Source organism: Orbicella faveolata, unplaced genomic scaffold (assembly GCF_042242905.1).
Source record: "Orbicella faveolata isolate gen_17 unplaced genomic scaffold, um_ofav_v1 contig_46, whole genome shotgun sequence".
Classification (NCBI taxonomy): Eukaryota; Metazoa; Cnidaria; class Anthozoa; order Scleractinia; family Merulinidae; genus Orbicella; species Orbicella faveolata.
The window spans coordinates 21,826,153-21,847,355 of record NW_028301576.1 but is presented as its reverse complement, the minus strand read 5'-3'; the positions used below and the strand labels follow the sequence as shown (position 1 = coordinate 21,847,355).

The following is a 21,203-nucleotide window of genomic DNA, read 5'->3' as shown; positions in this document are numbered from 1 at the left end:
CGTTTTCTAGATATACTTCTTAGGTACTGTTTACGGTACTTTTTTCGTAAAAATAATTCACTCATCACGTATGTCTTTTGGTTGTTTTTCACGCTTCACACGATAACTTTTGCCCCTATCGCGTGTTTCGAATAAACTCTGTCTACCCTCATAGGAATGAAATGACATTGTAAAGCAGCTGAAAGGAGGTCTTAGGAAAATAAAAAGTTCCGAACCAGTTGCGTTGTTGGTGAAAATAATCTATCGATAGAGCAGTACTCACCGAGAGCCGCCTTGGGCGCCTGACATCTTGTTTGCTTCTTGTTTACACTGAACATTTGTTATTTTTGCATTAGACCAACATTGTAGTTTTCTTCGAAGTGTGACTGGGTTAGTTTACTCAGAGACCACTCACCAGGATGTAGTTTGATATCAAGGTGAGTTGAAGTCTTTGTCAACATTTTTCTTGCTACTGTCTACTGTAGATATCATCCTTTTGTTTTAAAGAACATTGTTTTGCCACTGAGATCTACTATGTTTTTATATTCATTACTATTAAAAATTGCTCGTTTGAGGAGTCTCACAATCCTAGGAATTTTCAAAACCTTGTGGAAAGGTTTTTTCGACCTTACATTAAAATTATAGTCAATTATTTAGGCGCTTTCAAACAATAATGGTAATTTGTTCCAAAAGTTCTTTTCGCACTGCGCCGATTTTTTTTGTTATTTTTGAAAGTATTCAATCGAGTTATTGTATAGATTCTGCGCCTGTCTAGAGCTGTTGAGGAATGCACTACAAGACATTGCGACAAAGAAATTTCTGCTGAACGGAGAATCATTCTTTACAAAAATACACTTACGCGTCAATAACTGCGTATTCACTTCTACATTTATCATTTTATCTGTTTTTAGATGTATTGTATGCTTTTCTAAAACATGTTAAAGTTTAAATTATTGATTTCACAAAAAGAAAATAAAATAAATAAGCAAACAAACGAGAGCATCTGGTTTACAATTGAGGTAAGCTGAAGACTTTTTCAATTGTTTTCTGTTGTTGTTGTTGTTTTTATTTTGTTTTGTTTTGTTTTGTTTTCAGTGGTCCGGTTTAGGCCATATTGGTATTCTCGGTATTGGAATGGAACTAGCATGCAACTGAAGCTAATGCGGGGAGTCTTTGTAAATGACATTTGTCTCTTTTTGATGATATTCCCCCGCACAAGCCTCCATTTCAAGCTAGTTCCAGTCCAATACGAGAATACCAATATGGCCTATTGTTTCGGTTGAAGATTTGAGAGGAACATTGTTTCCCGATAATTTTTTACTTCCAATGCTGATAATCTTTCCTCCAGAACTTTAGAATTAAATGCGAAGTCAATTTGAATGCTTCAATACTAAGTTAAGCGCTATTTAGTTCTTATGCGTGGTTACCTTAGTGTGTTGAGACAACACTCGCATGTTTGCAACATCAGGCTAAATTTATCTGGAATCACAACAAGACCATTTTAGACTCGATCTTCGTCTCACAGAAAAAATGCCTTTGAGAAGTGAATAAATTTTTCAAAGTTAACTTCGTTTTTCCACAGTAAGGATTTCGCCGCGATTAAATGCTGTTGACGTTTCGAAGAAACAAAAGTGTGCTAGACATATGTTGGTTTAAACTATTAAACTCGTCTTTCTCTTTGTAGTTAAGTTGCTGTTGCCTTGGAAAGAAATTTCACTGGGGATCGAGAATAAGTGTAAGTCTAGGTTGGGTTAGTTTCCATGAACGTTTTTTATTGTTGTTAGCGCTATTATCCTCCCAGCTAGAGTACTGTCGCTCTTTTCTTGTTTCTAAACGATATTCATCGGTCCAATATTGTAAGAACATATTTGATCTGAAACTGCTCATAAACAAAAGACATCAAAAGTTAACGGAAAGTTTGCTTTTCAAATCACGTTACCGCTGTTTAATTTCTACAAGATGAGTTTACTTTCCTATCCTACTGAAGAAGCAAGTATTGAAATAAAGAGAACAGTTTGTAACTTAGGCACATCATGCAACTGTTTAAAAATCCAGTCATAGGGAACTCTGTACTAAGTATTCCTTGATAGGGATAACTCAAGAAAAGTGTTTTTCTTTACGACTTTTGGTCCTAAGATGTCCAGTAAAAGAATAATTTAGCGCTCATCTATTAAAAGAAAGACTCGCCATAGGTGATTTGTTTCTTAACCCTTTATAGCCCGTTTACTTCTCGTTCGTGAACCTGAGCACTTTGACCCTCACCCCACCCCCCTCCGCCTTATAATTCTAAAGTATTGACTCAATCAATCAGAATTTTATGTATCAATCATGACGTCATATCATCTGTGAGTAATGCCACATTTTAAAATGTCTGTCATCTGTCATCTGGGATCTGCCGGTTTGCTAATCACACAGGCTTCCTTTCAATATGGTTTATTCTTGGGTTAAATAGCCGCTCAAATTTGCTTTATTTCTTACCCCACTTGAAGCCAGCTATTTGTATTAATTGTAAGCCAGTATTCAAAAATTGATAGTTATTTTAGGCCTGTGTAGCAAGCCCTCAAGGTGCACGATGTTGATCGTTTATGAAGAAAAACGGATCGAGTTTGAACACAACTGGCTTTGTTATACGATTTCAAAATAACCTTATATGGCCATTTTAGAATAATAGCACCGGGAGCTTCGAAATGCGCTTGGGATTTTTCGAAATCTGCGATGACTATACGGACGAGAAGTTTAAACCATCGGCAAGACCGAAAAAATACAATTCCCCCCACCGCCCCACCGCCCCACCGCACTCCCGAGGGAGGCGGTACCAGTACTAATCGCTTTTTTTGTAATAATCACACTGGGGTGGCTAATAGGGCTGCTATCATAAGGCTGCAGCTTACACGAAGAGCTCCGTTGTTACCTTTAAAATTTAAAATACAGCTAAGGTCCCAGCTGGCAAAACACATATTTCGTCCCTTTATCAAGATCAGCATTCTCTATGGTTAGCAAGAAAGTCAACTTTTCAATGAAATCATTTTGCCTAAGGCCCGTTCTTAACAAGGACGAAAGTTTACAAGACTGAAAAAAGAATATAAATAATATGACTATATCTATGAAAACTGCCGCTCTCGTTTGGAGCGGGATTAACCATCAGAGGTACATGGATTAAGGCATGATTTGAAGTGGAAAGCGTTTATATATATCTCCTCGCTACTAGGTTTGGCCTCTCAGATTTATCAATCACATTTGAGAGCATTCATATCATTTCAGTTCATAGCATTGGAGTTGTTCCACTGAGTTAAAGATGCAACGCTGGCTTTATACAGCACCAGTCTTGATTGCAATTTTACTGTGCAATCCGCAAGGTAAGTCATTTGTGGACAGTACTATCAAAGCATTACGCAAGATTGACTAATTTTGCAGTTATATATAGGTAAAAACTAAAGATGAGGACTATAGAAATCCTTTCAAATTATCCGTGCAAATAAAGGCGCACACATGGAGGGTTTGCTGCAAGGCTAATGAGATCAGGACTAAATTTGGATTTATTTTTGCATAAACTCAAGGGAGTGACAAATATAGAACAATTAAATTATTTTAAATCGACAGCAAGGTTTCAAACATGTAAGGTGACAAGAAATTAAAGTTTGTTTTAAAAGAGCCATAGTTGTTTTAGATCACCTGTTCATAATATTACGGTGGTGAATACTTCGTATGAAAAAAGATGGTGGCTGTACATTTTCCCACAATACCTTGTAAGGTTTACACTGCCCGTAAAGTACAAGCAAAGCCACATTTTTGCAGTATTTGTCACTGTGGTAACGGCATTGTGTCTACTAGGTTTGACGGTTTTAGAACTTTTCTGTACGTTTTTATGAGGATCGTCAAAGTTTTCTTGTGCTAAGAATTATGGGTAAAGGTACTAGTCGCCATCTTTTTTTTTTCCTATGGAGGATTGTGCGCACCCGTTAATTGGCTAAAATGACTCGCAAGAAATTAAGAAATAATTTATTTCGACTCGTTCCGTAATTTCCTATTTCGACAGTAAAATACAGTGTTTCAAATTGGATTTTGTTTTACAATTATCTAATACTGAGGCATCTCCCTTTATAGTTGTGTATTCCACATGCAACTTTGTCGTTAATGGACCTTCTGGCGAGTCCATCAGTTTCGAATTTGAATCATCTTGGTACTGGTACGGCACTTCCAGCCCGGTCATCACGGCACCACTGAACCACACCATCAGATTGAAATTTGAGACATTTCAGTTATCTGATTCACAAGAGCTTGGGCAGAATTTGATCCGAATCTATGATGGACAAAAAACAACTGACACCTCTTTAGGGGTTTTTACCGGAGCAAGGCGACCTTTCATCATACAGTCAAGTGGCCGTTTTATGTTGGTGGAGCTAACACAGGACTATTGGTGGAAAGATACCCTTTGCAACTTGAAGGGTGTTTACACATTTAACTCATCTAAAGGTAAACTTGTTACCTACGAATTGTTCAGTGAAATTTAAATTTGAGGAAGGATACTTGATTTCCTTTTCTTTTTGTAGGAATTGTATTAAGGAGAAACATAATTATAGAACACGCCCCTAAGGTTAAGAAATGTTGTCCCTAAATACCCTACTACAAAAAACAAAAACAAAAACAAACAAAAAAAAAAAGAAAACTAAAAATGTTAAGGCGTCAGCTCCTTATGCATAATGTACGTGGTTTATGGGAATTTTTAACGAACAACGACTTCGTGAAAGAATTATAGATGATATAAAACAAATGAAACGACGCACTCCATTAAATTAGGGAGAAGTAATCCCTCGAGTTTGGACTCGAGTTCGAGTTCGAGTTCGGGTTCGAGTTAGACTTCCAGTTGGACTTCGAGTTGGTTTTCGAGTTGAAGATCGAGTTAGACTTCGAGTGGAAATGGATTTGACAAGAGATAAAGGCGAAGATAGGCAAAGACCAAACAAATGGAAACAAAACAACCAAATTAGCTTTTCCGGCTTTGTAGCCCGGCAGCAGTCAATTGTTTTTTTGTTTTTGCTTTGTTTGTTTTTTTTTCACTTTACTAAAGTTAAAAAAAAAGTTATAAGAAATATATTGGAACAACATATTTATTCTTCTTTATTTACCAAAAAATAGTTAGATAAAGGTACAGTGTGACAAACAACCTGCCGTCCACTTAAACTAAAAGCTTAAAAATTAATTGTAACTATTAACATTGTTAATGTTTTTAAAGTCATTAAATCACTTAATCTTACAGTCTCGAGTACTGTCATTAAATGTAAACGAAAAAACAACTAGTGTTAAGTAAACTGAAATAGAAAACATTTGCATTTGTTGAATCGTTTTAAATTAAATTGGATTGAACTGATCGGAGCTATTGAAAGTGTATGGATGTATGAATGAGAGAACATATCCCTGGCCAGCTAGTACCCGCGCGGGCTGGAAAAGAAAATTCCAAATTTTTCATTACTTGCTTAAGATAATGTACAGAAGACAGGTAACCTCCAGGCCAAATCTTTGGGGTAATAGAGGAGTTCACGTTCTAAGGGGCATTATAGGAAAAGTTGTTTGCCATCGGATTCTCATACAAACACAGTAAATCCTAAAGAGTATAAAAGCAGAAAGCGACACAACGTAGGATGATTGTTTTGAAGGTGTACTATTTCGGTTGGCCAAACCAGCCTTCTTCAGTGAGAATTTTCCTATACGGCGGTGTTGATTAAATCGGTCTTTTAAACGTCGTTTCGTTTCTCCCATTTATTGTAAACGACGTTTAAAAGACCGATTTAACGAACACCACCTTACCATAGATAACCCTAACAACAAATTTAAACTTACTACAGCCGCAGAACATTTCCTGTCATCTCCTGACCACACTGCCACGACATGCAATTAATCCCCATCAAAAAATTCTTTTCCAACCGATACTCCATCCGTAAGGCCAGAGAAGCTTTTTTTTTAATCCAAAAAGGCAGAACAATTGACCCGATGGTCTGAACATTATTATTTTGTTTTACTATATGCTTATCTTTAATTTACACTGTCAATTAGTTTTACGTGTTTCCCTTATTACGAAAATATGCTACATAAAAACACGTCCTCATGTTACCACGATTCTCATTGTACCTGAAGAAGGCTGGTTTGGCTAGCCGAAATATCGTATACCTTCAAAAAATCATCCTACGTTGTGTCGGATTCTGCTTTTATATTCTCCATTTTATATGTGAAGCTGATTAGATCACTATTGTTTTAACGTATACCAGCAGGATCATCGTTCCAGTTGCACACTATAATTCTGACCGCTTTGCCTACCCGTCAAGATGGCAGGTCTGTGCTGTGCCACTCGGACGGACGCATAAGCAATAAAGCCACGTACAGAAAAATAAAATCCCAAAACGGCAATTCTTCCTTCAATCTCTTCTGAAATACCGTTTTGATCCATGATGAAAAGGAAGACTTACATTGTATCACCACGTGTATCTTTCTGATGATCATCTTTCTTTAGCGATGAAGTTATCTCTATGCCGGGTCTCTATGATTGTTTCCTCGCTGAAAACAGGGGCATGTTTCAGCGTTAATTTGCATTCCAAAATAAATATTTCAACTGCAAGTCTTCATAAAGTAAATTAAACTTACCTTTCCATTGCCAATTCCACGACGGCCAGCAAGCAGGCTGATGACAGGACCTCAGATCATACCACGTTATGCAGGTCTGTTATTTTAACACAAGATGAGTCACGCATTACGCGTCACGCCACTCGACTTTCTTAACAGAGATCGTTGGCTCATGGTTAGAATATGACCATGTAATTAGCATATAATTCCCTCCTCCATTTTTTTTTATTTTGTTATTTATATTTGTTATTTGCATTTTTATATTTTTTATCAGAGGTCAAACTCGATCTCCAACTCGAAGTCCAACTCGAAGTCTAACTCGAACTCGAACTCGAGCTTGAACTCGAATGCAAACTCGATGGTTCGGATTCCCATTAAATTATACTGTGAAGTTCTATAACGTTTTGCCGATTTACAGTGCGATTACTCGAACTGATCCTTTTGGAACAAAGCTGATCTAATAGAACCTTAAGGAAAAAAGGGCCAAACTTTTTTCGTAAATAAGCCAATGAAATTAAAAAGACAAGACCGAAGAAAAGACATATCCGGTCCTCCCCGGGGGAGGTGGTACCAGTACGAAAGGAAACGCCTGGAAATGTAATCTTTTTTTATCGGCAAGTTTTAATCCATTAAATTTTTTAAGCATTAGTATTTTCCTTTTTTTTTTTTTTTTGCTACACTGTTTCCGGTAATAAAATCTTGCAGATCACCCGTGCTCCCTGAGCTGATCGCAGCTCGTTAAAAAGTTGTCAGCACCTGCGAAGTGTTTTGAAGGATTCTGATCAGAACAGTTCCTCTCAGTGTCTTCGTGAACTGAATTTTAATTTCACGTTTTCGATCAAAAACAGTTATGACAGATGTTAAGAAAAAAAAATGTGTACACCGAGTATCAAAGAGCTCCGCTCGACAGGGTTTTTCGTCTTGTTGCTTGTTTGTGAGACAGTTCTTGCATTTAGGATCGAAAATAAACCAAAAAAATTACCAAGATTACTAAGAGATCCATAGCTTCCCGCTACCTTATTGGTCTATTTTAAATATTGAGTTGGACGATTCTTTGTATTCTTGAACTTCACAACATCATAACAAGAAAAGAATGACATCCTCTGCCCTCAGATAACTTTCGGATTGGTCAACTCTGTTCCAAGTGGCCCGGTTTGAGTAGTCGCATTGTAGTGAAACGTTAGATTCTGGGTCCAAATCACATGTGATAGTCAAACAAGTCTGATAACATACTGTCGCTGTCAGTGTACCTAACAATCCTGACTTCACATAGATATTTGGCAAGCTAATAAATAATGCTCGGTACCTTGTCTGTTACATGACGTATTACCGTTTGGACTACAGTGCAAGCTAGACATCTAGAAATAAATAAAAAGCTACTATTAATGAAAGAGTTTTTAATAAAGGCCTTTTATAGTCTAATAGATAAAATTAAGTTTGTTCTCTTTGTGCATTACCTTTACATATGCAGATAAACCGAAAATATTGATCTCAGTCCCAGTTGTGCGGGCGGCACCAGGTCACTTTGTTTGGTGTTCTGCCGAAGGATCACCACCTATCAGCATATCCATCTTTAAGAACTCCACGTTATTGGTTAATGGAACTGGTTCAGTAATGACTCACTTAAATGAAACTGGAAACTACTCATGTGTGGCCAATAATGAAGTTGGTAACGACACCAAAGACTTACCGGTTACTATTGTAGGTAAGATATATTTTCCTGTAGGAACTACAATGAAATTCTTTGGTTTTCGAAAGCCATCATTATCATTTTCCCTTCGTAAAATAAACAAGATAAGAGCGATTAAGAGCATGTCCAAGAGAGAACCAGACAGGGGCTGCGGTGATACAGCTCAAATCACTGATTTTACTCAAACTTGGCATAACTGTTGGGCTTGGTGAATAAATGATTATGGCGAAAATAGTATAGGCCAAAATATTTTGATCCCTCTAAGTAAGGCGGAACCCCTGCAGGTGAAGATGGCCATTTCACACTTATTTATGCACATTTAATTAGTTTTCTTTGGTTTAGTATTTCTATAACAAGAAAAGCCGGCCTTGTGAAAGTGAAATCAAGTGCATTATGTTTTACAATTATCAGTCTCAAAGCTGATGGTTAAATAATCGGAGATATTAGCTCCATAAGCTACTCTGAAATCCGTGGGTAAATAAAGTAATGTATGCAATGTATGTATTAAAACTAGGCATTTGTTTTATCTCCGTGACTCCGTCCTAAGTAAAGTTCATATTTTGCAGTGTTCTGCATACAGTTTAGTTGATAACAAAAATTAAAAAACGAGCAACAATAAATTCAGATCATTTTAACGTGGTAGTGAGCGCTATCCGTAAAGCTCCCAAAAAAACCATAAAATGTTTGGGAACTTCACTGTTTGGGAATATTCATAAATTGAGTCATTTCACAATTGATGAACATTCTCTGAAACACAAAAGATATTTTATGTGTTAACGTAATTCCAAATCATGCAGCAAGGAATATCTAGCTAAGCGTTTTGCCATCGATTATGAGTTAAAATTTGGAAAAAGAGGTTCTTGAGATACTTCTTTCAAATATTTTCAGAGATATATTTTGTGGCAGCGATATCGATATAAATACAGCAGTAGAAGATTAAAGTCGTAAGTTCAGGTATAAAATACAAGAGAAATAGGAAATGACCACTACATTTATGTCACTTATGACACGATTTTGTGCTCTCTTACATTCTTGATGTAAATCTCCACGTTTTATTTGCAGACCTTTCGCTTCCGAGAGTTTAATAGCGAAGTATCGTAAGCCTCAATATGCGCTTCTACGCACCACGTCTCTACGTCTCGCCTCAAAATTCTCTGAACTTACGAGCTTTCTCCGCGAACTTCGCGAACGAACTTTAATACATTCTGAACTAAAAGAAAACAGCAAAGTTAAACATACCTGTCAAAAATAATTTCACGGGCACGTGAAACTTGCTACATCTGTCGAATTCTATTGGAGTGATGTGCACTTGACTTCAACTTCAACTTCAACTTCACTTTATTTCGCACTTACATTTTGAATTTACAATATTAGCATAAAGAAAAAAGAAAAGAAAGATACATATATAACAATTAAAGGTAGCAATGGTGTATAGTTTGTGCATGGAGGCTAATAGAACCGCGAAGTCATCGAGTTATCCTCCATCTCGTTTGAGTGAACATAAAAAAACAAAAAAAAAAACACGGGCGTAGAAGAACGGATTACTAACGGAAAGAGCTAAAAGAATTGTGGAAACTTACCTATTGCTGAGATAGAACATAGTTTTTCACACTTTTGGAGAAAGCAAATTGATTTATATCTTTAAACTTGTATGGTATTTCTTGCCAAAGGTCAATGGCCATAAATGAGATCATTTGTTTGCCAGTACTTGTTGTTACTCGGAATTTGTGAAGATTTTGATTGGCCCCATACCTCCGCTCTGGGGAATAAACCCCACAAGCTTTGTAGGTATTCCCTGGAACCTCGTGTTGAGAAGTATTGTTTTAGGCTGCATTTTAATATATCGAAACTGGTCAATTTGTTCAATTGTTCGAATTCGCGTGCTAACAAGCGCTCTTAACATTATCGGTTGGCACGTACACAAAAGAGACGATAATTGGATCTAGGTGCCTCCTCAAAATGTCCAGTTTTGTGTCATCTGTTCGGCTGCTTCGATGCGCGGTTTAAACAAAAGAATATCCGCGGCCTTCCCGCTTTTATCATCAGAGATAAAGACAGGCTGTTAGGAAAGCTACTCAAAATGCCGTTCAACATCCATGGAGAGCCATCAGTGCTGCTATAAACATACAGACTTGTTTCAAAACCAATAATAATAAAAAGAAAAACGTTGCGCCATCTTTGAAGATCTTTAATTTTTTCGTTCAGCTCAACCGAACTTGATCAGCCACTTTATAAATGTGAATGTAAAGAACGGTTTAATCATTTTCATTTGGGTCGTTGAGGGAGACGGGGGCGAGGGGGTGGGGTGGGGGTGGTGTTGGCTTATTCGAAGTCATTGCCTCTATTCAAAGAGAGCTTTGTTACCCTGTTCCTCACTTTTTTAAGGTTTTCTGTTTTTTTTTTCCCTCAACATGTGCTAATTGCGATCTGAACAGAGAATTAAAAGACTTGTGGGACTTCGGACGAGTGGGACTTCGTGTAATTTAAATGCTCTTTGATGTATGACACTATAATATATTCTCCTGTTAAGATATTCTTATAATAATAATAATAATGTATTTTTTCCCTCCTCTTTTCTTTATTTTTCCTACAACCTATTTGAAGCATAATAATATTGTAACTATTCAGCTCGTTTAGTTCTTACTATTTTGAGTAGTTTTTTTTTTTTTTTTTTTGCTTATTTAAGTTTAAATCTATTTTTGCTATATGATATTCTATGTAGTAAGCAAAATAAAATGGTTGTTGTTGTTGTTGCTGACTTTATTGGATGACACAATTCTTCGGATTCTCTCGTGCATGCTCTGCCAAGTGTCAACTGCAGCTCTTTTTTGTTGTAGACAATGGTTAGAATGGAAATTTAGGTTTGAACAGAATGGGTCGTTTTGCGGTACATAGACATTCCTTGAGTCATCTTGGTTCACATGTAGGCAGGTGTCAAGGAATGGAATTTTTTTCATGGAGCTTTTTTTTTTTTTTTTTTTTCCTGCAAAGTGAACTGAATGTTTGGATCAGTGACATCAAGATAGTCGAAGTCGAGATCACTGCGTATTCATGAATTTTGGTTCTCGAATCACCGGCATATCGATACACTCTTTGTATTAATAACTATGAATGTATATTTTTTATACCCGGATTGGATATCCTTATGTTTATACCCACTTTATGCTGAAAATATTGCTATGTACATTCTTAGATCACAGACTGAGCATAGTGAGTGTATTTCAGTTAAACAAAACGGATGTGACCAGCCTGATATAACTGTGTGTCTGGTATTAGTTTTTCTTAGTTTGCTAGCTAGTTTTGTCAGAAAAAGGAAGGAATACACCATACTTTTCAAAGGTAAATTAAAATACAATTCGTTTGAAAACATTATATGATTTTATTGCATTTTATTTTACATCAGCACCCAGAAAACGCTCGTGACAAAATCTGAGCTGTTGGCCTCTCTTAAGGCGACTTTGGGGAATAGTTTTCCAATTTGCAAAGTTGCTCAGTCATTTTCAGGGACCCAATCGATTTATTACTATCTTGCCTCAGTGAGACAAAACATCCCAATACCACATGCTAAGGTCCATCGTAAGAACACTAAAATAAATTAATAAATTAACTTTGTTCAACGAGGGTAACACACAACAGTGTTACGCCAGACAAACCCGTGGCCCTCGAATTCCCGATCGAATTGGAATTTAGAAATGTTGATTTTTGTGGAGGTTCCAGAAGACTTTGATGTCCCAGTTAGAGTGAACCGAATTATTTTTCAGAATTTTTTTTTTTACCACTGTTGATCAGATAACAAAAAAATTCGAGCTCTCCCGCCAAGTGTTTCCACAAAATGCCTGATTGAAAAATTTTCTTTATTTTTTCCTCGAACTGTGTCGCCGGGATAAGTTTCATGACAAGCGGGTACAGCTGTACCAAGGTTTTTTAAGGAGAGCAATACAATACAGCTTCATTCATTTTATGACGTCAGTTCAACGGAAACCAAGGACTTCTTGTACGTTTATTTCAAATCACCCAATTTAACTTTCAGAGAGAATCAGTTTAGCGATTTGTTTCCTTTCTGCGCAGATTAATTAGTTATTTCTCTCTTACGGTTTGTAAACGCATCTCGGAGTAATCACACTTGCGCGCGTGTTGTGCTCGCGTGTACTAGTATGATTACTCTCATGATCTATGATCACTGTCATGGGGCCAAATTCTGTCACGTGATCAAAATATTGTGCTGGCGGCATGTTAGCTGAGAGTTGATCACAAATTATTTTCTGTACCTTGTGAAAGTAAGAGTAGCACAGTCCACGCAAAGTATATAAGATGATGTGAATACCTGGCTTTATCAAACTGACGACGATGAAATGTAGGAAAAGAATTTAACGGTCAAGATAGGAAAACATTTATGCTGCAAGTTGGTTCGTCCAGTTACGAAGTTCAAACTTTCACAGCTGTCGAATGTGGAAACAATGCAAACAATGATTTTTGCTGGAGAAATGACCCACTTTTGTTACTCTTTTACAGTGGGTAAGCAAAGTATTTTAAAGTGTAGCCTCAGTTCGGCTCAATTGACTTTGGACGACCATATTTTAACTGCCCAACGTAAAAGAGAAAAATGAGCTTTACTACAGAATACTTTAATTTCCTTTTTTTCTTTTTACCTTGATGACCCAGAACACCTCTCATTGTTGTTGTTTACACACTGTAGACCTTTGAAGAGTTTGATTCAGTAGTATCCCAACAAAAGTAATAAATGAAATTATTGCAATACAGTAAAATTTTATCTCTTTCTATATGTAATATATTTCCTGATGATACAACAGTGTCATCTTTTTTTCTTAATTAACTCTTTTACATTGAAAATACAAGAGAAAAAAAAGAACTGAGCCAAAATAGAAAGCTGTCTCTGTTAGGGAAAATAAAGAGTATTCATCAGATTGTCATTCCTATTTAAGTATTGTCTACATGAAGAAATAATTCACGCTAACATGGAGGCTAGACAAGCGCAGGACTGTTATAATATGAGGTTTTTTCCATGCAGGGTAGCCATGTTCACGTAATTGCCAGATCCTCAGCTTCTTAAGAGGAGTATTAGATGGTTCCAATGCATTGGAAACGGGCGTAAAAAAAATATAGAAAGCACACTTATTGAACTGATTGCCTACCTCAAATCAACTCATGATCTCTTGAAGTTACATCTGCTGCACCTCTCCCACCCCTCCCCTCACCAGAACTCAGTTATAGATCTGGGCGAGGAGAGACACTGTGAGAGTACGAGCACAATGTAATGATCCCCAATAGGGGTCCATTGCACCAATTATTGGGCCACCGTGCCCCTCCTCTTTAAGGTTGGAGTGGAGTTTACCTTAACATGAAGGTTATTAAGTGTAATGTCCTTCTACAGGGGCAATTTGAGGGTGTGAAAACCTTTCTTACATTGCGTAACGAATAGCTACTTTAGGCGTCTTAAGGGGACATGAGGCGACTCTAGGCGACTTTAGGCGGCTCTAGGCGACCTAAGGCGACATGAGGCCCCAGAGTAGGCCTCAGCCGTGGGTATATTCTTAACATATTCTTACAATTTCGCCAATTTCATTCTCAATGTTCTAATTAACAATTATACCAGTAGCCTGCAAGGGCTACGGGTCAATAGCCGATGAGGCGTAGCCGAATGGGTTATTGACCCGTGGTCCTTAAGGGCGAAGAGTCTAATTGTTTTAGTATCACCCAGCTAGTCCAATAATAAAGCTAGCAAATGCAAGTTGAAGAAATATTTATTTGGGAATAAAACTAAAGAAAGCGTCACGTTCGATTTCGCCAATTTCGCTACTCGCGTAGCCAATTAAAATGCAGGATTTCCATTAGTCCACTAGTTGGGTGATACTAATAGAAATGATTCATCACATAGCTAGAGGAGTGGGAACGGTGTCCACGGCTCAGGTCTGTCTGTTCCATAAAACGATTGGCAACTACTGGTGAAATTGCGCGTGTATATATGACGTCAGGGTGGTGCACTTTGTTCCCCCCCCCCCCCCCAAAAAAAAATGTCCCAAATCATAGGTGCGCACGGATCCCAAGACTTACGGTCTCCGTCCGCGATTATGGCTCCTGTCCAAACCAAACATTTGTGTTTTGGCATCGGACACGCTCTTAATTCCTTCATTTGCATTCAGATTGCAGAAATCTGTGTGTCAGCCATGGTGAGAAATGGAACGGCCAAGTTGAAAACAAAGTTAAGTGCAGGACGTCAAATTCATCATTTTACATCTTTAAGTGTCTTCCAACGACAACAACAAACCTGTAAGTGTACTCTCTTATTAGATTATGGTTATGTGTATCGACCATGATGTTGCTGACCTATGTGACTTAAGGACGGTCGTGCGGAAAATTTCCAGTCGATAGATTTTTGTTTAATTTTTACTGCAGTCAGATAATGAGTCACTTGTGTCAAAGATGCAAAATAAAAAAAAGTAAGTAAAAAAAAAAAAAAAAAAAAAGATTGGGGGTCACGGACTTCGCTTCAGAGATAAGACGTGTGGAAAACTACCCTGATTTTGAAAAATTGGCGCTCGTAATTCAGCATGGTCTGCAGGGGTTTATAGTTAAAAATGTTGAAGGCGAGTCAACGGAAGCAAACGATCTTAGTCATATTTTGTAGAAGAGGATCTGTTGCGTAAATAATTCCAAAACCCTTCAAGAGGCATTTGAACCCCCCGCACAGGTAAACGAAGAACTAACAAGAACGGAATTCGATGGTGCATTTTGCAAAAAATTAAAACTTCTAATCGATAGATTTTCTTCATTTTTTTCGCTAACCGTAGAACATGATCCATCAAATGAAAAATAGGAGTCACCGAACGCCCAAGGTCGTTAAATCCAGGCAAAGCTATAGCAATGGCCATCTGCTCTATGATTGTTCATTTGATTACTTAGCGCGCGCTCGATGCATGACGTGGCGTGTGAATTTGCGTGCGAAGTAAGGATGCGCAGAAACAATTATCGCGAACGTCCTTAAAAATAGTTTACTTGAAATTTCCTTTCGACCTTTTAGAGGACAGATAGAAGACATATTAGATTTCCCACCGAGATTAAATAGACTGGCTGCGGCCGCACTAACCTGGTTAAAATTTCCAAATAACTTAACTCGGTTAGAAGTTGGTTATGATGAAATAATGGGGCTATACTTTGTGATTGAGCGGCCGCACTGAAATGTCTTATAAAAACAACAAACTGACAGCCTTCGAGGACCTTGTTCTTATTTTCTCGATTCTTCTCTTTCTCTTTTGTTTCGTTTATCTATACTCACAATTAAGGCAGTTCTTCTTCCTTCCTGTAAACACTATGCAAATTTCCAAGGGTGAGTTCTTTCAAACAAGATGCTGATTTTTGCGTAGACGTCAAAATGTTCTCCATCGCGGTCAAATGAACTGTCCTTGAATCAGTGATGGTTTCATTCAGGAAATCACGAGAAATCCTGCCATGCTGATAACTTTTATAGAGAGCACTTCCGAATGAGCATTGAGGCCTTTCAAGCGCTTTTCCGTATTCTTTCACCAGTTATAACAAAAAAGAAACACTCTATTCCTGGCAGCGGTACCGATAGAGAAACTTGCGACAATTGGCTTGTGGTTTCTAGGGACTGGGGAAGGCTATCGCTTCGCATCTGTTACGTCCGGGTGTTGGGAAATGCACTGCAGTAACATTGTTCACGAATTCCTGGGAGAAATGCTTCACGTCAGAGAAGATTACATCTCTTTGCGATTCAACGGAAGGGCATAAGAAAACGTAATAAGCAGATTCAAATTAAAATATGGCCTACTTTAAGTTGCATGTGATAAACTCATAACAGTTGTGTTGTAAATCTCCTGGATGTAAGCAACTTCAACTCCTTTTTTTACTGCGACTGTGAGCCCTTATTTAATTATAAATATAAGGTCCACCCTTAAATTATAACGGGTGTTATTGATGGTCATGTGGCACATCACACTTCTAATATCGTGTTTGTCTTTATGAATTAGCAATATAAATGGGACCATGATAACTTATATACCTAAAGAAGCCTTCCGACACATGGTGGCGATTAAAAGCCTGTAAGTACCTAATAACAATAAGTGTCTGAGAACAGGCTCCTTTCTGGGAATCCTGGGTGAAATAGAAAATCGAACGTTTCGAGCTTGGTTAAAAGAACACTCTATTGAGGAACCTGTTCAAATGTGACCTTTGTCATCACGTGCTATTTTTATTATATTTTTTGCCTATTATCGAAGATACACAAAACTTACTTTTTCTACCTAAAGTTTAGTCAATTCTTTACAAATAAAATCAGGGGAATATTTTTGTACAGTAGAAACGTTTTAATTAGGTCGTGAAGTTAGAACGAACAAGAGAAGAGTAGGCTAAAGCGAAAGCTGCTTTTTCCCCTACTTTTCTATGTACTGTTTTTGGGTTTATTATTATTATTTTTGTTATCTTTTCACTTTATTCTTTTTATTTTCCTTGTCGTGCAAAGGTAGAGCGATCCGATGAGTGCTTTGTTTCGAAAACAAGATAACTTTTATAACTTGCATGTTCATTCATTATCTGAGTGAGCTTTTTCTCTGATGTTTAGAGTTGCATAACAACCACTTTGTAATTTATTAGTCTTAAACTGTAAGTTACCGGTAGCAGATTACTACCCCACCCCCTCCCCACACTACCAGCCCAAGGAGTGGTTCAACAACAGCATAATCGTCATTCTATCATAGCCATACTTGATTGTAAATAATTTTCTTTACTGTTCCTAGTAATATCAGTGAAAATGAAATAGAAGTACTACCAGAAGACGTATTTTCAGATTTGTTCAGTTTGCAAGACTTGTAAGTTTGTAGCTCATCGAAATTCGATCAATGTAACCTGAGTATCTGGCCTTTCTTAGCAAGAGGGTAGGGGTAGGGGGAAATTGCAGAGAAAGGCCTGACACAAACGTTTTAATTGGCTTCTGTCAAACATCCAAAATCTGGATGTTACGCTGATTGGGTAATACACAATGCAACATAACGTCACACTACCGGAAGTGAAAGTATTTCGATTTGTGGTAAATTCTTTTCTGTCGCGATATTCATCAGGCTTGATATTTCATCGTCGAGCTTAGAGTATTGGTCAGAAAACAGAGCTCTCTTTGTTGAAGGTCTTCGCTGACCCTCTTCAGCTTCATTTTCACAAGTGCCTTTTTTTTTTGCCGCTTCGCCTTTGGAGTCACTCCTGTTGGGGATCGCTGGCGTCGAACAGGAATTGAACCTCTAAGACCAGCTCTCGAAGGAGTTCGTGGAGCGCTTTCCTTCGCCTGGTCAAGTGCCCTACCACCCGCAAATGCCTCCCGTAACTCCTCGAACATTCTGTAGCAATTCACTATTTTCCTAGCGCATTTTTTGCGAACAGACCTTTTGCCGTCTTCACTATCTTGAATGACAACAATTCTCAACTCGAGAAATAATTCCACAAGAATGACAGGTTTTTCACACAAAACATTAGAAAACTCTTTGTTCGAAGTTTCAGGGAAAAAAAAGCGTTACTGTGGTGACACACTTACCATACTCTGTGTGAAAATTTTCGAGGCAAATTGTGCAAATATTTTCGGAAACCATTTCAAACATGGACGTAACTGTATTATTTGTTCAAACTCTCGCCGTTGTGATCTGTGATGCATGCAATTAAACATGACAACCGGAAACGATTTTGATTGATTAATTGCTGGTTTTCAGTGTCACGCAGCTCAAAATAGATCAAAATAAAAATCAAAACCGGTCAATGGACAAAGTCCAGAATCTGGGAAATGAAAGAAGGTAAATATGCAAAGACTCTCGCTAAAATTCTGGTCACAGCAATTTTTCTTACGCGAGATATGCGGAGAAATTTTTTACCCAAATTTATAGAGATTTGTAAGGAGACGCCATGCTGGTGCCCATCCGTATGGGCACCAACACGCCGGCTAGAAACCAACAGAAACATCTGTCACTGAGTTTTGCTACAAACGCGTGAATTTATCCCTCGACGAACTCTAAAACATTAAAATAATACTTTCTCTAAGACATGAACTGTTCAGATAGCCAAGTTCCCCGAAATAAGTCACTTTTTTAACCATCGTGACAGCTCTCCAGGCCGTCATGTAAATGCCGCGTACCGCAAAAGCTTAGAAATTCAAGCGTAGAGTATCACAAAACCAAGAACCCATTCGGAGCGAAAATTTGTACGAAAATTAGTTTTCAGCTGCTCTTATACATCATTGAAGTAAAATCTCAGGAAGATCAATAGTTTCGTAGTTCGAATTTTAGTGACGTCATGTGAAAACCAGCTATACGCACACTGACGCTGTTCACGCTATGAGAAGGTGGAAGACTGCAATAAAGACCCTTGTGTCAGGCTTTTCTTTGCCGTGTATTTCCTCCTTTTACCCCGCAAGCATGAAAAGCCTAATACTTAGGCTACGATCAATGTTATAAGACGCTTAAAAAATAGTAGAAACATAATTTCATTTTTTTCAATAAATGGGTACATTTTTGTTAATTGCCTAAATGAATTATTAGCCCAGATTTACCTACAAGTCAAAGACACGGACTTAACGAAACAAAAGCTTTAATATATCCCATAAGCACACAAAAAGGGTCCACCAGAATAAACTAATCTCTACCTCTAAGGCACGGACAGTCAGTTCTGTATATTAAGTGTCCTTCATACGTTGCAGAGTGACTGCGAAATTATAAAGATTTCGAATTTTCAGTTTTGTATCACTATTTTCAACGTCGCCTCCATGATTTCCAAGCTTTTTTGTACCGTCCCATATATATATAGAATAAGATAGGTACCCTTGAAAAGCAAACCTGGAAATCTTGTGAAAGACGATTCAAGCAATTTTTTTTACTTTACGTCAGAACATTGGATACCTAGTTAGTTTCCGAAGAAGGGTCCCCCGATAGTGAACTTAACAATAATTGTTATGGTTGCTGCTCCCTAGCTGATGTTTTCTTCCTTGTTGTTTTGCAGATACTTAAAGGGAAATAATATTCAGAATTTGACAGCAAATATTTTTTCTGCTTTGGCGAGCTTGCAATACTTGTAAGTATACACATTTACGTTCTGTACATACTAAATAACACATTGAACTTAAAATGCTAACATAGCAGTCAGGGATGGATATTAGCAATATACATTTAAATTTGTGTCTGACACTGACCTATAGAAACGTTACAAACAACTCGTATAGTGACTTTGAAAGACGTTTTGAACGAACGACTTCGGCATTCGTTGCTTTTCAAAAGCCACCTCAAATTACCTGCTATCTAACGGTTCACAATTTTACGCGTGGTACGCCAGAAATATAGCGAGTGACTGCTGCGCAACATATCAGATCACGCTAGTGATTTAGAAATACTCGGAATTTCAATATGATGTCGCAGGCCGCATTGCGGTCTCTATTAGAATACCAGGCGGTCTTGAGAGAAAAATAGGAGACTTTTCCCCGAGGCCTATAAGCGTTTTTTCACAAACGAGCTACAAGCGGTTATGACGCAATTGTGACGTTTAAATGTACATTACCACATGAAACACTGAACTTCAGTAACGACGTAAAAATGTTACATGCGGGGCTGGGGGCGGGTAGCTGGAGGATAATGTCTTGGCTGAAAGAGATAATGTGGGGCAACTGGGAGTGTTTACATGTATATCCGCAACGTTATACGAGACCATTTTGCGTCACTACAACAGTTTTAACATCTCCCGATTATATACAAGTTTTTAATGTCTTTCATAAAAATATATATTTACGTGTCTATTTTTCCTTCTTTGTTTGCAGGGATCTGTCTCAGAATGCCATTCGTCGTCTTCCTCCAAGGATATTCACCGGACCATCTCAATTACGTCGCTTGTACGTTTATCTTCATATTCGCATAACAAATACGTTCTCTATGATAAAAAGTCACTATTTCCTGCTGTGCAATATGGTGTTAAAGTGATAATAACGAACGCAAGGCTGTTATGAATTAAGAATAAAACGTTAACAGATTGATACCTTAAGGAAGAATTAGCAGAATATGCATGCCTATAAGCGTTTTTTTACAAACGAGCTACAAGCGGTTATGACGCAATTGTGACGTTTAAATGTACATTACCACATGAAACACTGAACTTCAGTAACGACGTAAAAATGTTACTAAACATGCGGGGCTGGGGGCGGGTAGCTGGAGGATAATGTCTAGGCTGAAAGAGATAATGTGGGGCAACTGGGAGTGTTTACATGTATATCCGCAACGTTATACGAGACCATTTTGTGTCACTACAACAGTTTTAACATCTCCCGATTATATACAAGTTTTTAATGTCTTTCATAAAAATATATATTTACGTGTCTATTTTTCCTTCTTTGTTTGCAGGGATCTGTCTCAGAATGCCATTCGTCGTCTTCCTCCAAGGATATTCACCGGACTATCTCAATTACGTCTCTTGTACGTTTATCTTTATTTTTCTCTTAACAAATATGATAAAAAGTCACTCTTTCCTGCTGTAAATATAGTGTTGAATTGATAATAAAGAACGGCAAGGCTTTTATGAATAAAGAATACAATATTAACAGATTAACACCTCGACAAAAACACTGTTAAGGTACAAGGAGTTAGTTGTCTTGCTACGAAAGATAAACCCACTTATTTGTTGTTGTTGTATTTTTTTAAAATCCTTCATATTATTTGCATTGCTTTAAATGTAAACAGGATAAAAAAAACCTAAATAAGCCAAAATAATTATGTAAGTAAGCACAATAGATAAACAACATTCTACCTAATTTCAGGAAGCTGGATGACAACGAAATTAAAAAACTACCCGAGGGTTTGTTTTCCAATCTTTCAAAGTTAAAGATACTGTAACCATTTGACCCCCAAGGACGTTTATACACGTCCTGGGT

At 37.6% G+C, this 21,203-nt stretch overlaps 2 protein-coding genes across 3 annotated transcripts; both read left to right on the top strand.

Annotated features, from left to right (window-relative positions):
* Nucleotides 1-316: 316 nt before the first annotated feature.
* Nucleotides 317-14,769, top strand: LOC149098876 (uncharacterized). The gene is made up of 6 exons (XM_089278751.1): nt 317-416; nt 1,664-1,714; nt 3,241-3,335; nt 4,084-4,452; nt 8,066-8,299; nt 14,446-14,769. The coding sequence occupies exons 3-6, from the start codon at nt 3,275-3,277 to the stop codon at nt 14,574-14,576; spliced, it is 795 nt and encodes a 264-aa protein (XP_089134877.1). The 5' UTR covers nt 317-416; nt 1,664-1,714; nt 3,241-3,274; the 3' UTR covers nt 14,577-14,769.
* Nucleotides 14,770-15,144: 375 nt separating this feature from the next.
* Nucleotides 15,145-20,877, top strand: LOC149098875 (uncharacterized). 2 transcript variants are annotated; one of them, XM_089278746.1, is made up of 5 exons: nt 15,145-16,362; nt 17,056-17,127; nt 19,292-19,363; nt 20,100-20,171; nt 20,677-20,877. In XM_089278746.1, the coding sequence occupies exons 1-5, from the start codon at nt 16,307-16,309 to the stop codon at nt 20,825-20,827; spliced, it is 423 nt and encodes a 140-aa protein (XP_089134872.1). In that variant the 5' UTR covers nt 15,145-16,306; the 3' UTR covers nt 20,828-20,877. The 2 variants fall into 2 exon arrangements, with proteins under 2 accessions (XP_089134872.1, XP_089134873.1); XM_089278747.1 differs by lacking the exon at nt 17,056-17,127.
* Nucleotides 20,878-21,203: the final 326 nt, after the last annotated feature.

Bases quoted from the DNA above. Each gene is read 5' to 3' on its own strand.
- LOC149098875 (XM_089278746.1), top strand. From the start codon at position 16,307: ATGATAACTTATATACCTAAAGAAGCCTTCCGACACATGGTGGCGATT. The intron at 17,128-19,291 runs GTAAGTTTGTAG...GTTGTTTTGCAG, and splicing joins TTGTTCAGTTTGCAAGACTT to ATACTTAAAGGGAAATAATA. The intron at 20,172-20,676 runs GTACGTTTATCT...CTTTGTTTGCAG, and splicing joins CCATCTCAATTACGTCGCTT to GGATCTGTCTCAGAATGCCA.
- LOC149098876 (XM_089278751.1), top strand. From the start codon at position 3,275: ATGCAACGCTGGCTTTATACAGCACCAGTCTTGATTGCAATTTTACTG. The intron at 3,336-4,083 runs GTAAGTCATTTG...CTCCCTTTATAG, and splicing joins TTTACTGTGCAATCCGCAAG to TTGTGTATTCCACATGCAAC. The intron at 4,453-8,065 runs GTAAACTTGTTA...TTACATATGCAG, and splicing joins CACATTTAACTCATCTAAAG to ATAAACCGAAAATATTGATC.